The sequence below is a fragment of the Cervus canadensis genome, chromosome 13 (assembly GCF_019320065.1).
Source record: "Cervus canadensis isolate Bull #8, Minnesota chromosome 13, ASM1932006v1, whole genome shotgun sequence".
Taxonomy (NCBI): Eukaryota; Metazoa; Chordata; class Mammalia; order Artiodactyla; family Cervidae; genus Cervus; species Cervus canadensis.
Window position 1 is genome coordinate 9,952,151 of NC_057398.1, and position 18,314 is coordinate 9,970,464.

General features: G+C 40.8%; 1 protein-coding gene across 3 annotated transcripts in view; it reads left to right on the plus strand.

Annotated features, from left to right (window-relative positions):
- Positions 1–3,468: 3,468 nt before the first annotated feature.
- Positions 3,469–18,314, plus strand: part of RPS6KC1 (ribosomal protein S6 kinase C1) — a 195,942-nt gene continuing 181,096 nt past the window's right edge. The window contains exon 1 of one of the 3 annotated variants that reach the window (XM_043486363.1): positions 3,469–3,712. In XM_043486363.1, coding sequence (XP_043342298.1) covers positions 3,608–3,712 — 105 coding nt within the window. In that variant the 5' untranslated portion in view covers positions 3,469–3,607. The remainder of the gene's footprint in view (positions 3,713–18,314) is intronic. The other 2 variants (XM_043486364.1, XM_043486365.1) reach the window with 2 other exon arrangements.

Here is an 18,314-nt window from a genome sequence, read left to right on the forward strand (position 1 = left end):
AAATCTCTGTCTGTCTGTCTGTCTGGATTTATGTATGTCTCAGTGTGTGTCTTTTTTTTTTTTTTTTTTTAATATTGCTGAAGCTGTAAATGAGTTCTAACTTAATTGGCCTAAAGAAAAGTAAGTGCCTACAAATCAGACAATTTCTAAATACAAGAGAAATTAACCTAAATGAGTTTCAGATTCACGTGAACTGGGAAATAATCAATATTAAATATCTAATATTAATGTTTGCTAATCTAATATAGACATGTCTAAGAGTCATTAACATTAAGCATATTTTCACTGTGCCTAGGTTTATTGTAAGTTAAATATTGTTATATATATATATATATTTTGTTATATTGTTATATCTGTTACAAGTTTGTCAGCAAGGAAAGTACCTCAAGTGAAGAAACTTCAAAAAAATGTAATGAGATAGGAGCTTTTAGATAAACTATTAAGAATCATTATACTTTAGAAATGTCTCTCTAAAACAGTCCCTCTAGATTTTTGTAACCTGAATTTCTAGGGCTGTGCTAAATTAAGTGACTGATTTATTGAATAGCTAGATCATTTCCAAATAAAACAAGATTCTGAAACATTCATTACTGAACACTAATTTCCTCTTACAGAGAAACTAGAGATTTTGGACTATTAATGAATAATGTTTGATGCCATCCTGAGATGTTCTCTAGAATTTTTTTAGAAATTGTCACTGGTATTTACGTTCACCAATCTGTAGAATGCTAATATAAAGGTCAGTTCTTGGTTGCTTAAGGAAAGTACGATGTGTGTTTTCAGTAAAGAAGGTATGAGGAATGAAATTACATTTTATGAAGGGAAAAGGAAGTAAGTCTGACTTACAGGTGGCTGTTTCAGGATGGGAGAACAAAGTAATGGGTAAAGAAAGTGTTAAGAAGTTTTGATGGAAAGTGCACTCCAAGGGAAGAGTTTTGTGCATAAATACAAGTTTTCTTGAGATGTTGAACTGCCTTTGATAACGGATTTTAAGTTTCTTTACCTCTGAAGTGATCTATGTTTACCTTTGAAATCTTCTTTGTTACTTTGGCTAAGTGAATATATTATTTCACTATGACTTATATGATCCTATCTGACTGACATATGACCTTACTAATAACTGCTAGCTATAGGTATATTATTTTCTATGTCACTTGTTTCAGAAGATTGTTTCTTATGTTACCAAATGTGGGACTGAGCTTGTGATAAAATGCTGATATGCAGTTCCATATTAGATCAATGATTGTAATAATGTAACTCTAGATATGGGAAGAAGCAACAAGAGGGAATATTTTCCTGGACCAAGAGGCTAGTAAGACAGGCATGGTCCAGAGACTTTTGCTACTCACAAGGCCTGGTCCAGTAACAGCACAGAGGGGCCTGTCAATGGAATCTTCATTAGACCTGGGAATGAGCCTTCCCAGCACCACGGGACACAATGGCCATGAAATGCCCCCAAAGCGTGGTCAAATATGTGGCTATGAAGGGACCCTGCTGACTGGAAGTTGGCACTTGCCAGCTGCCTCTACAAGGATTACATCGTGACCACTGCAAGCTGCTGACCTTCAACATCCCCTGAAAGGAGTTCAGGGTGGAGATCAGAAATAAGGCACTCTGTGCTTGGGAAAAACCCAGAAGAACTGGCCTTCAGATGGTCAGATGTTTTCAGGTGAAGATTTTATGAGCCCAAATTCTTGCATCTTCTCATACCTAGAGAAGCACTAATGTCACGAACCAGTGTCTAGTCCTGATTCTCCTGGCTAGCTCCTCAGCAGCTTTTCTACTTCTATCACTCTCTGGGTCACGTACCTTTAACTTTCTCATTAAGTTTGTTTCTTCTAGAATACAACAAATCTCCAAGTGGTAGTATGACAAGAATGTTCCCTGGCCAACACCCAGACAGTGCTGAAACAAGCTGCCTTATCACTTCATGGACTTTCATCTCCCTCCGTAAATGCACCCTGACAGAGAGCAGGCGAAGGGAACCCAGAGCCCCACTACACCTCTGTACAGCCTGAAGAAGCCAGAGCGATCATCGCCCGTTTTCCTTTGAGACTGGGTTCCCAAGTGCCTGAGAAGTGAAATAGGTAGGTAGTTAGACATGAGCAGGGTATCAAAAGAGGCCAAAAAAATCAGCCCTAAAAATAGAGGGAGGACTGTGGTGACCCAAGGATGAAAGAGCAGATAAAACCAAGGAGGGTCTTGGAAGGCAGGAACAGAAAAACCAGACCCTTATCATCCTTCCCTCCCGCATGGAACAGTATATATTATATACTATATACTGTGTACATTATATATATACTGTTTATTAATGGAACTGTATAACGTATCTCCCCTCCTATCCCATAGAGAGAAGGTATTTGCCCTACTCTTTCCCCACCCAGTATACATGCCTCATCCAATCAGCAAATGACCGCAAGACCCCCATCCTACTGCTTGTACCCTGCGTATAAAAGTGGACTAAGGACCCCCATTCAACCTCGGTTTTCCCTTGAGCAAGCCCGCTATTCTAACAGCATCTCCCACTCTAATAAACTTTACTTTCCCTCTCACTCTGTCTCATGCCTGGAAACTCCTTTCCAACCCACGCCCAGACCACGACATCTGTGAAATTTTCCCTTCGATATGCAACTTAACTACCTAAGGGTTAGTATACTCAAAGCAGGGAATGCATATTAATTTCCCCTAGTTTGAATTCCCCTCAGGGTGTACTGTCAGTGAGCGCACTGCAGTGGGTTGAAGCTTAATCCTTATAAAACTCTTAAGACAAAAACTATTTTTTTTTTTTTAAATTTGGGGGGCTTGCTGTGGCTCAGCTGGTGAAGAATCTGCCTGCAAAGTAGGAGACCTGGGTTAGATGCCTGGGTTGGGAAGATCCCCTGGAGAAGGGAAAGCCTACCCACTCCAGTATTCTGGCCTGGAGAATTCCATGGACTGTACAATCCTTGGGGTCGCAGAATCAGGACACTGAGCGACTTTCACTTTGTGGCTCCCCTGGTGATTCAGATTGTAAAGCGTCTTCCTGCAATGCGGGAGAGCTGGGTTCAATCCCTGGGTTGGGAAGATCACCTGGAGAAGGAAATGGCTACCCACTCCAGTGCTCTTGCCTGGAAAATCACATGGACAGAGGAACCTGGTAGGTTACAGTCCATGGGGTCACGAAGAGTCGGACACGAATGACCGACTTCACTTTCGCTTTGTGGTGGTATAAACACGGGTGCACAGATGGACCGAGTTTGTCTTGAAAGAAGAGTTCAGGGGTTGTGGGTATTTAAACCAATGGGCCGCCAATAAGAAAGGAAAGAAGATACTAGGCTGGGGTATCCCTCCATCTCGTCGCTGGCGGTGCCATTGCCTGATCCTCGCTCACTTGCCAGGCTCAGGCCGGGATGGGGGTCCGGGTCTTACGTGGAGTCTCCCTCCAAGGATTGGCGCCCGGGTCTGACCCGGAAGCTTTTCCGCGACCCCGGAAGCAGAGCCCAGGGGCGGAGGCGCCGCCGAGGAGCCACCGCCCCCTCGCCGCCTGGCCGCTACTTCAGAGAACCGCGGCGGCGCCGGGTTGCACTGATGATCCCCGGCAGGCGGCGGCGACAGAGGCGGCGGGAGGATGACCTCTCCCCGCGAGCGGGGTGCCGATCTGGCCCGATTCTACACTGTCACGGAGCCCCAGCGACACCCGAGGGGCTACACGGTGTATAAGGTCACCGCCCGGGTGAGTGCAGTTTTCGGGCGGGGGTCGGAGTCTGATCAGGGACGAGAGACAGGCGTGGACCCTGGTGTGGGGATGCCGGATGCCAGGTTGCGCCTAGTGCCGGGACAGGCGCCCGAGGTGGGGACTTGAAAAAGGATGCGGTAGGGGCAGAGCGTGGGGAGTCCCGGACCGCGCTGGAAATGGTCTCAATGGTGTCCCCATTCCAGGGTGGGGCAGACGTTGATGATTTTTAATAGATGACTCAGCCCCATCCCACTTGGACTTTCTCTTCCGAGGCTGAAATGCAGAAGCTGTTTTGCTTGTCTCCTAGGGATAATGCAGGTTTAAAAAAAAGTGTTAAATTGATGTACTATTTGACTTACGTAATAGAGGGTATTTCTTCCCTTCCTTCTGGGTTGCACAGAGGCAGATAAACCCTTGGGAAGTATGTCAGTGGTAGGGCCACCATCCTAGGACCTCTGTAACTGTTTGTGTCTTTTCGCCTCTGAATTTTTCGTGGTTTTCCGTAGGAGACATGAGAAATTCTGCTAAGGGTGTCTTGCGTGAGTTGTCTTGAGAGCACATTTGAAAGTTGTGAGGCTCCTTTACATCGACTGATTGATACAGTTTTTAGTACCCACTTTGTTCATGTTTCATTGCTCTTTCGTTGAGTTTTAGAGTTTGCATCTTCCTCCTTGAAATAAGAGTAATAAAATTAAATATGAATATTAAATACAAATTAGTATTAAAATTACATATATGTATGTAATGTATTATATGTAGTATGAATGTATGTGTGTATTAGGCATATGTACACATCACCCAGTTAAATCCTAATTTTAATGAAGAGGAAACTATGGTTGAAGAATGTTGTAGCTGGCCCAACTTCACATTGCAAGGAAGTAGCACATCTGGGGTATGAGGTCAATTCTGTTTAACTCCAAGTTGTAAAAAAAAATGTTTAAGAATTAACTTTATCATTAATTGTTAAAAAAAGAGAGGTACAGAGAGTAGTAATGTTACAGTATACGTTTGGGGGATGTAGTACTCTTGGGTGATAGATCAGGAAGTGGGCCTTGAAAAGAACCTTAAAGGTTAAATAGATTTAGATCTGCAGAGTCTGGGGCATGGGAATGGCATGTGCTTTTTGGAATTGGTGCACAATTCAGACAAGTGTAAAAGGATAGGATGGGTAAATTTGTGTAAATGTAGTAAGACCAGGCCTGGTTATTGCAGAGGGTTGTACCAAGAATACAGAGAAAATTGTTACTCTCTGTTTGCAAGTAAAGTTGTTATATAGGTGGAGTGTTAGTTTCAGCTTAAGAAAAAATTTCAAGATTAAGGGTGCTCTTACTATAGCCCCCTTGAAAGCTTCTTTTGGCTCTTCAGAAACCTAGACTTGGTTTCCTGACATAGTTTGTGAAATTAGAACAGTTTTCAACATACTTAATGCCCTAACTCTAATGTTCCTCCTCAGAGCACCCTGTTCCTCTCCTATTATAACACTTATCACAGTTATAATATATTGTATTAATCTGTTTGCTTGTCTGTGTCTCTCAGATTTAGAGCAGGTCACTATCATTGGCATTTGTTTCCTTTTGTATCTCCCAAGGCATTGTGGGGCACAGAGTGCCTAAAAATTATTGTTTTCCTCTGTGTTTTAGGTAGCACATTTACTAAATGTTTATTTAGTTTCAGGTACTATGATCTCTGAGGGTTACAAGGCAGAATAAAGTGTGGACCTTCTTTTCAAGGATACTTATAGTTTACTGTACTTGAAGTAGAGTGCAAGGTAGAAGGTGTTAAGTGCCATAAAAGACTACAGAAAAGAGCTGTGGGGTTTCAGAATACAGAGTTTCTAGCTCAAGGGATCAGGGAACATGTACCAATTAAGATAGGTGGTGAGAGATGGGAAGAATCTAGATGGGTGGGATAAGTGGAAAGGGCATTGCAGGTAGAAGGAATGTGTGAATGTGTGTAGAACTTGAAAGAAACTGAATGTGATTATTACTTGTAGTCTTACTTTACAAAAGGAATGGTTAATCTAATTGAGATCTTAAATATCTTTTTTAAAGCTGTAAACTAACATATGACAACATCAATTAGAAGATAAAGTAGCGCATTGCCTGTTCTAACCAGATCCGTGTAATATGCATATTAGTTATCTCTGTGGTTATTTAACTAGAAATTGCTTACACTGTCTTTTTTTTTCTCCTTGTAAATATTTATGTCCTCATTTATTGCTTATGGTACAGATTTTATTTTCTGATTTTAAAGATTGAGGATTAATAAAGAGATATACCTAAAAAATAACTGCTTAATAGTATAAAATATAAGTAAAATATTTGTTATTTTTTGAGAGTTAAAGAGAAAAACATCTTACCTCAGGAGAATTTATCAGGTAAGTAGTGCTCCCCTGAGAGAACTTTGTGAGATAAAAGTGTCCTGTTTATGTTCCCTATTACTGACTGACTGATATCATTAAGGAACAATCTCTATATTCTTGATTCTTGCAAGGTTCTTTATTTAAGAATAGAATTAGAATCATGGGAATTACCGTTGCTAAGTTTTGGGTAGCATAAGAGCTGTTTCATGTTCTTAAATCTCTTTTATACTTTTTTTTTCCCCCCAGTTCTCTGGAAGCTGGCAGGCTTAGATAACCTTATGGCCAGTTACAAGCTTGCTAACGGATTTCCTAGTTAAATCCTGTGTTGCTTATTAATTTTCATCTTGAATAAGTACTTCTGTTCAGCATTAGAAAGTTCTTTTGTAGATTTCCGTTGATTGTTTAGTTAAAGGAGACGCAGCTGTAAAAGAACCATTCACATAGTGTTTTTGGTTGTTTCATCATGCTAAGTTTACAAAATTTGGATAAGGTAATATAGATTTCTTAACAGTATTAAGTAAATAGTAATTCTTGCCTGTATTCTTTCATGAATATGCAAAGAAAATCTTACGTTTTTATTTTTGAAAGACAGTGCTGCCTTATGACTTTGTTTCTGTTGAGGCATAGTTTATATGCAGTCAGATTCACCGATTTTAAGTGTGCAGTTGGGCGGGTTTTGACACGCGTCTGTATTGTGTGACCACCACCACAGCCGTCACTGCAGGAGTTCCCTCATGCTCCTTTGCAGTCAGCCCCCTCTCCCCACCCCTGTCCCTCGGCAGCCGCGGGTCAGCTTTCTGTTGTTGTCCTGCGCTTTTGTGTGGAGGAGGGATCTGACTCCTTTAACTCAGCATGGTTATTTGAGATTCATCTTGACTGTGCATTTTTATTCTCCTTTGTTGCTGACCAGTATCCCCTCGTGAGCTTCCCTGGTTGCTCAGCGGCGAAGAATCCACCTGCAGTGCAGGAGAGCAGGAGGCGTGGATTTGATCCCTGGGTCGGGAAGATCCTTTAGGGGAGGGCATGACACCCCACTCCAGTATTCTTGCCTGGAGAATCCCATGGGCAGAGGAGCCGGACAGGCTATAGTCCGTAGGATCGCAAAGAGTCTGACATGACTGAAGTGAGTGAGCACGCACGCACGCACATTCCCGTGTATGGTTATACTAGGTTAATCCATCCACATTTGGCTTGATGGATATTTCAGTTGTTTCCAGTTTTTGGCTATTATTAGTACAGCTACTATGAAAGTTTATATACAAGTGTCAATGAATGTGGGCTTTTATTTCTCTTGATAGCACACAGCCTTTTTATACCTTTATACTAAGATGACATCTGATAGTCTTAGTCCTCTTTCTTTCTCAAAATTATGTTGGTTATTCTAGATTGTTTGCATTTTCAGAAAAACTTTGGAATCAGCTTGTTAAACTGCAAACATGCCTACTCAGATTTTGATTGGAATTACATGGAAAATATGGGGCTTTCCTGGTGGCTGGTGGCTCAGTTGTAAAGAATTCATTTGCAATGCAAGAGCCAAAGGATGTGCAGGTTTGATCCCTGGGTCAGGAAGATCCCCTGGAGGAGGGCTTAGCAACCCACTCCAGTATTCTTGCCTGGAGAATCCCATGGACCAAGGAGCCTGGAGGGCTACAGTCCATAAGGTTCCAAAGAGTTGGACATAACTGAAGCGACTGAGCACGCATGCACGCACGTTGAGAATGTACATCAGTTTAAATAATATTAAATCTTCTAATCCATGAACACAAATCTTCCATTTATTTAGCTATTTAATTAGAGCGATATTTTCCAGTTTTTGGTGTGCAGGTCTTGCACATAATTTGGGTTTGTTTTCAAACTATCAGAACACGTAAGTATTTTACATAGCTAGCGTTTGCTGAGTATTAATAGCGCACATTTCTGTGGTGCTTAGAGTAAGTCAAGCGCTATTCTAAGCACGTTATATAAATTAGCACATTTTTCATGGCAGTGCAATGAGTAGGTGCAGCTATTCTCATGTGAGGAAATTGAAGCACCGCCATGGTAAATAACTTGCCTGGGGTCACATGACAAATGGTAGAGTTTAGATTTGAACCCTGGTAGTCTACCAGCCAGAGTGCTTTTTAATCCCAGCGCTGTGCTGAGTTCCTAAACACACTTTATTAGAGGCTGTGGGTACACTGTAGTTTACAAAAGTGATAGATGCAAATATACTACAGTGATTAGGATGTTGTGAACAAAGGGGAACAGAAAATGAATAGAAGTACTCGACTTGAATCTGAAAATTGCCTCTTCCAAAGCTTCAAATTCAAGCACTATTTGTATTGCTTGGAGGGAACCTGCTCTCAATTCCTGACCACACTGTTGTATGGGATGCTTGTGCTTGGAAAGATAATCACCTGTAGTTTCCTAAGTATGCTGGTACACTGAGTTTTTCGTGTGTGTGTGTGCGCGCCACGGGCATGTGTGTGTGCTCTGCCGTATCTGACTCTTTGCGATCCTGTGGGCTGTAGCCAACCAGGCTCCTCTGTCCATGGGATTTTCCAGGCAAGAATATTGGAGTGGGTTGCCATTTCCTCCTCCAGATCTTCCCAACCCAGAGATCGAACACGCATCTGCGTCTCCTGCCTCTCCTGCATTGGCAGGCAAATTCTTTATCACTGGGAAGCATGCTCCTTGCCTCTCTGTTAGATGTGGTTTTCTCAGTCTGGAGTGTGCTTCCATTTTGTCTTGGCAATCGCTGCTGTCTCATGTGACCTCTCCTGCCCTGTGTCTACAGGAAGCCTTTCTTAAATGGAGAACTCTGTATTGTATTAGGTTGGTGCAAATGTAATTACGGTTTGCATTGTTGAACTTTGCTGTTTGATATTGGAATACATTCTTAAATAAATGTGGTTATGTGATACATCATTTTAATGCCCTTTTCTTGCTTTATGTTTTCTTGTTAATGACTTAGTGAAAATGAAGTTAGTCGCTCAGTCGTGTTCAGCTCTTTGTGAACAGACCACCAGGCTCCTCTGTCCATGAGATTTTCCAGGCAAGATTACTGGAGTGGATTGCCATTCCTTTCTCCAGGGGATCTTTCTGACCCAGGGATCGAACCTGGGTCTTCTGCATTGCAGGCAGATTCTTTACTGTCTGAGCTTTCTGTTTATTTTATATTGATTTTAGACTAGGGAAATGATGTTAGACAAAAAGCACATTCTAATGGTTTTCTCATTTGAGTTCAAAATGGGTTGTAAAGCAGCAGAGACAACTCACAAGATCAACAACGCATTTGGCCCAGGAATTTCTAATGAACATACAGTGCAGTGGTGGTTCAAGAAATTTTGCAAAGGAGATGAGAGCTTTGAAGACAAGGAGCATAGTGCCTGGCCATTGGAAGTTGACAATGACCAACGGAGAGCAATCCTCGAAGCTGATCCTCTTACAACTACACGAGAAGTTGCCGAAGAACTCAGCGTTGACCATTCTGTGGTGGTTTGGCATTTTAAGCAAATTGCAAAGGTGAAAAACTCAATAAGTGGGTGCCTCATGAGCTGACCAAAAATTTAAAAATATAGTCGTTTTGAAGTGTTGTCTTTGCTTATTCTATGAAATAACAATTAATGATTTCTCAATCGGATTGTGACGTGCAATGAAAAGTGGATTTTATACGACTGCTGGCGATGACCAGCTCAGTGGTTGGACCGAGGAGAAGCTCCAAAGCACTTCCCAAAGCCAAACTTGCACCAGAAAAAGGGTCATGGTCATTGATTGGTGGTCTGCTGCCATTCTGATCCACTACAGCTTTCTGAATCCTGGCCAAACCATTACATCTGAGAAGTATGCTCAGCAAATCGATGAGATGTACCAAAAACTGCAGTGCCTGCTCCCGGCATTAGTCAACAGGATGGGCCCAGTTCGATGACCAACTGCATGTTGCACAACCAACATTTCAAAAGTTGAATGATTTGGGCTACAAAGGTTTGCCTCATCCTCCATATTCACCTGACCGCTCGCCAAGTGACTACGACTTCTTCAAACATCTTGACAACTTTTTTTTTTTCCATTTATTTTTATTAGCTGGAGCCTAATTACTTTACAATATTGTAGTGGTTTTTGCCATACATTGACATTAATCAGCCATGGATTTACATGTGTTCCCCATCCTGAACCCCCCTCCCACCTCCCTCTCCATCCCATCCCTCTGGGTCTTCCCAGTGCACCAGCCCTGAGCACTTGTCTCATGCATCCAACCTGGGCTGGTGATCTGTTTCACCCTTGATAGTATAGTTGTTTCAATGCTGTTCTCTCAGAACATCCCACCCTCGCCTTCTCCCACAGAGTCCCAAACTCTGTTCTGTACATCTGTGTCTCTTTTTCTGTTTTGCATATAGGGTTATTGTTACCATCTTTTAAAATTCCATATATATGCGTTTGTATACTGTATTGGTCTTTATCTTTCTGGCTTACTTCACTCTGTATAATGGGCTCCAGTTTCATCCGTCGCATTAGAACTGATTCAAATGAATTCTTTTTAATGGCTGAGTAATATTCCATTGTGTATATGTACCATAGCTTCCTTATCCATTTGTCTTGACAACTTTTCACAGGGAAAATGCTTTTGCAACCAGCAGGAGGCAGAAAATGCTTTCCAAGAGTTCATAGAATCTCGAAGCACAGATTTTTATGCTAAGGGAATAAACTTATTTCTCACTGGCAGAAATGTGTTGATTATAATGGTTCCTATTTTGATTAACAAAGATGTGTTTGAGCCTAGTTATAATGATTTAAGATTCACTGTCAGAAACCGCAATTACTTTTTCACCAATCTAATATATCCCTCCATTAAAGCCTTTACCTTATTGTACTTGTTTGCTTCTTCTGAGGGCAAACTGTCTTTTTAACGTATTTTTGGTGCCTAACACAGAGCCTGGATATAGTAGGGACTTGAGAGAAGGCTGGAAAGAGGCAGTGTTTTCCTCTCTGTTATCTTTTAAATTAGCATACAGTATAATTGATATTTTGTTGTGTGATTTTATGAATCTTTACACATGAATGGATTCACATATCCTCGGTCATAGTCAGGAAGCAGAACAGTTCCCATCAGCCTCAAAAACTCCCTCTGCTTTGGCTGTTTTACACCCACCTCTTAGTCCCTGGCAGCTGCTGTTCCGTTCTCTGCCTCTCTGCTTCTGTCCTTTTGAGGGCCTTTTATGAAGAGAATCATAGAGTATTTAACCTGTTGAGATCATCTGTTGCCCAGCTTTTTCAGTGGATTTGCTTTCTCACTGTTGAGTTTTGATAGTTCTTTTTGAATGTAAGTTTTTTGTCGGATATATAGTTTGCACGTGTTTCCTCCCAGTATGTAGCATATCTTTTCATTCTCTTAACAGTGTCTTTCACAAAGTAAAAAATTTTAATTCTGGTGAAGTCTAGGTTATCATGTTTTTCTTTTATGGAGGAAAAATGGGCTTTTAGTGCTGTATCTAATAAAATCTCTCTGTTGACACCAGGTTTTAAAAAATGTAAACCATTCCTGTTTTTATCTTGTTTATTGACAACTTATATGCTCAGATATTAACATTTTAATATTAAAGATTTTTACATTAACTTTTTTTGGGGTTTCACCTCAGGGTTTGCAGATATCCGTTCCCTGACCAGGGATTGAACCTGCGCCCCCCTGCATTCAAAATGTGGAGTCCTAGCCACTAGACCTCCAGGAAATCAGTACATTAACTTTAACATTAAGAATTTTTACTTTCTTTGAATTTTGATTGGAAAATAGTTGTTTCCCTGGTGTCTCAGTGGTTAAAAATCCACCTGCCAATGCAGGAGATCGAACCCAGGTTCTATCCCTGGATTGGGAAGATCCCCTGTAGAAGATAATGGCAACTCACTCCAGTATTCTTGTCTGGGAAATCCCACGGACAGAGGAGCCTGGCGGACTACAATCCATGGGGGAGCAAAAGAGTTGGATACAACTTCACAACTAAAAAACAGCAATAGTATTATTATATAATAATTGGTAGAATTTGAAGTGAGAAAGGCAACTTTAGCAAAACATTTATTGAGTATACCAAGGTAACTTGCTGCTATAATTTTTTTTTAAGGTTTTTTTTTTTGGATGTGGACCAGTTTTTAGTCTTTATTGAGTTTGTTATATTTTTGCTTCTGTTTTATGTTTTGGTCTTTTTTCTGTGAAGCATGTGGTGTCTTAGCTCCTGGGCCCAGGGATCACACTTGCATCCCCTGTGTTGGAAGGCGAAGTTTTAATCACTAGACTGCCTAGGAAGTTCCTATGTTAACTAACGTTACGGATTTTTATTTTCCTTGAACTTTGATTGGAAAATAGTTCACCTTAGAGTAGTGCTATAATAATTGGAAGAATTTGAAGTGAGAAAAGTAACTTTAGCAAGCGTTTATTGAGTATACAAAAGTAACTTGCTGTTAGTTTCTTTATTCTCCTATAGATTTTGGGATTTTAATAATGTAGAAAATATTTCTTACTTTCAACATATTACTGTCATAAGCAATTACTAGAAAGTTGAATGTCTAAAATTTTCCCCACTGACTTATATATCTTAATGGGAGTTCTCTCTTTTCAGAGTACTAAAAAAATATTGTAAAATATCCAATTATAGTTTGTGCAGGTGCTGTCTCTTGGGTCCTGACTACCTGGCTGGCAAGTGATTAACCAACCCAGGTATCCTTGCCAACCAGTGGCACCTGCAGCTCTGCAGGGAAAAGAGGGAGAGGAGCTGAGATGCAGGTGATGGAGGGGGAGGGGGCTTGAGATCGGTAAGGGGATGCTTGTCTGTGTGAGCTGCGCGCTTTGAGGTCGCTGTTCTTCTTGCCAGAGGGTGTGTGTGTGTGTGTGTGTGTGTGTGTGTGTGTGTGTGTGTGTGTGAAATGCAATTTAAGATGTCAGTATGTTTATATGAATGTGGATTTTATGAAAGTCAAATGTCTGAAAGTCAGGATTGCATGCATTACACTGATGGATGTTCCATTTGGTTTGCCTAATCACCACAATGGGAAATGTTCAGTATAGTGTAGCCTTACATTTTTATATACCTTATTTTTTTCTCTCTTCTATATTTGGAAAGTCGTATCTTTGAGAAATAAAATGCGTGGGGCATGTCTCTGTTTGTCATTGAGTTTGATTATTTGTGTTGTGACTGTTTTTAAAAAAATATGTTACTTTTGTTAATATTTTATCCTCTTACCTCTGCTTCTGCCCTGAACTAGCAGCTGAATACTGATAGTGAAGTGGCCATCAGAAGGCCTGATAAAACTGCTCATAAAAGTAGCTTTTTAAAATTTATATTTAAATTTGTGATATAAATCATGATTATATGATTATAAATCATTATGGTTTCTGTTTGTTTCCAAAGGGACTTATTTTTTGATCATTTTTGGTAGGAGCTATAATGGTTAGATTGAATAAATTTTGTAGTTTTGTTTTCCAGTTCAGTTCAGTTGCTCAGTCATGTCCGACTCTTTGCGACCCCATGAATCGCAGCACGCCAGGCCTCCCTGTCCATCACCAACTCCTGAAGTTTACTCAAACTCATGCCCATCAAGTCGGTGATGCCATCCAGCCATCTCATCCTCTGTCGTCCCCTTCTCCTCCTGCCCCCAATCCCTCCCAGCTTCAGGGTGTTTTCCAGTGAGTCAACTCTTCGCATGAGGTGGCCAAAGTATTGAAGTTTCAGCTTCAGCATCAGTCCTTCCAATGAACACCCAGGACTCATCTGCTTCAGGATGGACTGGTTGCATCTCCTTGCAGTCCAAGGGACTCTCAAGAGTCTTCTCCAACACCATAGTTCAAAAGCATCAATTTTTTGGCGCTCAGCTTTCTTCACCGTCCCACTCTCACATCCATACATGACCACTGGAAAACCATAGCCTTGACCAGACGGACCTTTGTTGGCAAAGTAATGTCTCTGCTTTTTAATATGCTATCTAGGTTGGTCATAACTTTCCTTGCAAGGAGTAAGCGTCTTTTAATTTCATGGCTGCAGTCACCATCTGCCCAGTAGCTATCTCTTAATCTTATGAAGAAGACAATTCTTTTGTTTATTCGAGTTAAGAGATTGATTTCAAATCATTATTATGATAATTTGATAAGAGTGCTTTTGACTTTGACTATTAAGGAAACTATTCACTAAGTCTTGTCCGACTCTGTGACCCATGGACTGTTGCCCAAAAGGCTCCTCTGCCCCTAGGAGTTTCCAGGCAAGAATACTGGAGTGGGTTGCCATTTCCTTCTCTGGGGATATCTTCCCAACCCAGGGATTGAACCGGAGTCTTCTTCAATTCAGGCAGATTCTTTTTCTTTTTTTTTCTTTTCACTTCATATTTTATTCATTCTTATTTAGAAGAGTGCTTAAGATTCAGATATTCAGTCAGATTCTTTACCAGCTGAGCTACCAGGAAAGCTCCCTAAGGAAACTAGGTAATAACTTGGTAAGAAGTAGATAAGAGAAGTTATCACTGGGAAGAATTTAGAGGACCTAAGGACAGTATGATTTGTTGTTTATTCTAGGCCTTATCTAAGCCAAGCGGCAGCATTCCTTCTTTTTTTTTTTAAAGATAGGAAAGAGAGCTCATTTTAAGTTTGCTTTTCTTAGGTTTATCACAGAACTAGCAAGAAAGCTGTTTACAGCTGCTGATAGAGCCAGTATTCAAACTCTCTTCTTTGTTCCTTCTGATCTGCTAAAGTGCTTCTGTTTTTTGGTTTAATCGCGTTTCTTAGTAAAGGACAAAATTGGTTTGCCTAACTGGCATTAGGACTGTTACTTGGATACATTGGAAAAGACCCTGATGCTGGGAAAGATTGAAGGCGGGAGGAGAAGGGGACGACAGAGGATGAGGTGGTTGGATGGCATCATGGCTTCGATGGACATGAGTTTGAGTAAGCTCTGGGAGTTGGTGATGGACAGGGAAGCCTGGCGTGTTGCAGTCCATGGGGTTGCAAAGAGTCAGACACGACTGAACGACTGAACTAAACTGGCATTAGGGCTGTTACTTGGAATTTCAGTCTCTAGGAGGGTCAATTTAGTTATGTGCTGGCAAGAGCACTTTGTTTAGAACCAGAGAGTTGTGAGACCTGGTCCTGTGTGTTACTGATGAATACGATTAATACTAAACGATAATATGTTCCCCTAGGCCTTGGTTATCTCATCTTACCAGGCAAGATTGTTGTGTTGATTGAATGTAATAAAATGTTTAATTTCTTAGCATAGTAAGAGATTGTTAACATTTACTGTGAACCCTTGTTTCCCTAAACTCAGAACTTGCTGTTGGCATTAACTGAGGCAAATGGACTGCAAATGTTGCAGTAGCATTTCCCAGTTGTGTTCCAAATTTTATCAGTAATAGATGTTGCATAAATAGTTGGGTGGATAAATGACCTTGGGAAATACTATTTGTTTTCCTTTCATAAATTTACTAGGCTATAATAATGTTGAGAAGCCTTGAGAGGCCTTGAGGCCTTGAGAAATTCTGCTGTAAGAAAAAAGAATTTTTTTTAAACTAAACTGAATTGATCATTAAACCCTTTAAAATTGGTAATTTTAAAGAATATCTGTGTTCCATGCAGCGCAGTTTATCAAGCACTGCTTTAGATAATAATTTTCAAGATGACTTGGTGATAGAATTCTCTATAGCAAAAGGCTCTTCATGATATGTATAGTACTTACTGAGCTGGCGATAGTCTATGCTTGCCATGGAAATTTATGAACTTTAAATGAAAAGAATCACTGCTTTGAATTCCAACTTTTGTGAAATTTTATAACAAAATATTGAAATTCACCCAGAAAAAAAAATTACTTGAATGCTAGCAATCTACATCAGGGTCAATTTACAGTATTTTTAAAAATATTATTTAGCTGTATATTTTTGGCCGCACTGGGTCTTTGTTGTTGTGAGCGGGCTTTCTCCAGCTGTGGTGAGCGGGGCCTCCTCTGTTGCAGTGCACAGGTTTCTCGTTGCAATGGCTTCTCTTTTGTTGGAGCACAAGCTCTAGGCGTGCGGGCTCTAGTAGCTGCAGCATGCCCGCTCAGCAGTTGAGGCTGTTGGGCTCTAGAGCACTCGGCTCAGTACTGTGGTGCATGGGCTTAGTTGCTCCATTCCACATACGTGGAATCTTCTGGGACCAGGGATCGAACCCATGTTCCTGGCATTGGCAGGCAGATTCTTATCACTGTACCACCAGGCAAGTCCCTGAATTTATAGTACTTTTGTTTTGGAATTGACTACTTATTAAGATAATTGCTAACATAACATTAAAAGTTATAGAAATCTGGATCTGAGGTTTCAATTTTGTTCATTTTCAGTATGATCATATTTTTTTCACTCAGATTTCTGATATTTTTCTTTATTTTTTTTGGTCAGTTTTGTAGTCCTGCTGAAGAGAATTACGTAGTTAGAAAGAGTTACTATTAAAGGACGTGTGGGCTCAACTCATGTTATTCCATAAGGGGGCTTCCCTCATAGCCTAGTCAGTAAAGAATCTGCCTGCAGTGCAGGAGACCTGGGTTCGATTTCTGGGTCAGGAAGATTCTCTGGAGAAGGGAATGGCAACCCACTCCAGTATTCTCGCCTGGAGAATCCCATGGACAGAGAAGACTGGCAGACTATATAGTACATGGGATCTCAAGGGTTGGACACGATTTAGCAACTAAACCACCACCATATGTTATTCCAACTCATTGTGTTGTTTGGTTTTCATTTCAGAGGACACATTATTAACTCATTTAAGAGAGTTTGCACACATGGGGATACTGAATCCTTATAGTGGGGTACCAAGTGGTTGAACTCGGTAATGTATTTAGCAAGTGATTATATTTTTATAATGTTACGTAGGAATCAGACCCAGTGTATTCGCTGCTATGCTACTCTGCTTATCAACAGAGTAGGCACTGATATTTGTTGAATGAGTAAGAGTAAATAAAACCTAATGGTGAAGGGTGTTGTGGAGTTAAGTTATTCCTGAAAATACTGCAGGTAAATTGAGGGATGCAGTAGAGCAGGATCTAATGCCTGATGATTGAAGGGTGGAGCTGATGTAATAATAATAGAAATAAAGTGCACAGTAAGTGTAATGCTTTTAAGTCATCTCCAGACCCCACCCCCGTCTGTAGAAAAAGTGTCTTTTACAAAACCGGTCCTTGGTGCCAAAAAGGTTGGGGACCTTTGCAGTAGACTACAGTGGAAAGACAACTGAATCAAGAATCAGAAAATCCGAGTTCTAACTCCAAATCTGAAGGTAAATAGCCATGTGACATTATACAAGTTTCTGGACCTTGTTTCCTTGTGGGATAAAAGGGGGAACTCATAATAACCACTTCCTCATAATTCATAGGTTGTTGAGGGAATAAAATGAAAGATTGATATAAAATGCTGTGCAAATGTAAATGTACAAAGTCAAGGTTGTTTTTCCCTCCCACTTGCCTAGTACAGTGCCTTGAACAATATTAACACAGATATAGACTTTCTTACTACTAAAAAGTAGGCTAAGAAGCAGAGTTAGGATTGATTCTTGGAGTGCTTACAGAGTGTTGAGGGTAGAAGGAGGAAGAAAAACCTACGAAAGAGAAGCAAAAGAAGCAACGAGGAAAAAGAATCAAGCAACTATAGCTCTCTACTTACTGGACATGCTGTTCACTAAGGTTTTTTTTATGCTGTTTGGGAAAAGGATGGTTAATGCTCAGGAAGTAACTTTTGACCTCATTTTCTCAACTCTGCCTGAGTAGACTTACCTCCTTCATATGGGAAGTATGTGGGGATGAGGAGAAGTTCTTTTTGAGAGCTTAAAATTAAAGATCTGCAGTTAGGTAGTTGAGTACTTGCTTTGCTTTTCTATAATAACTATGAGTGACTTACCATGAAAACATTGAAGGTGAAGCTATTCTTAACCTGTTGCCTAGCAACTCCAGTCTGCCCCCAGACTGTAAGCTCTGGGAGGTGTGAAGGCAGGGACTTTCTTTTGCTTGCCATCATAGCCACATAGCAGAAATCTGTGAGCCAACGAAGAGTGTGGATGAGGAGTCATAATCAGATTGGTTCTTTCTTTTTTTAAATTTTTATTTATTTATTTGGCTGCCCCAGGTCTTAGTTGAGACATGTGGGTCTTTTAGTTGTGGCATGTGGGATCTAGTTCCCTTGACCAGGGATCAGACTTGGGCCCCTTGCATTGGGTGTGAGGAGTCTTAGCCAATGGGCCACAAGGGAAGTCCCGGATTGGTCATT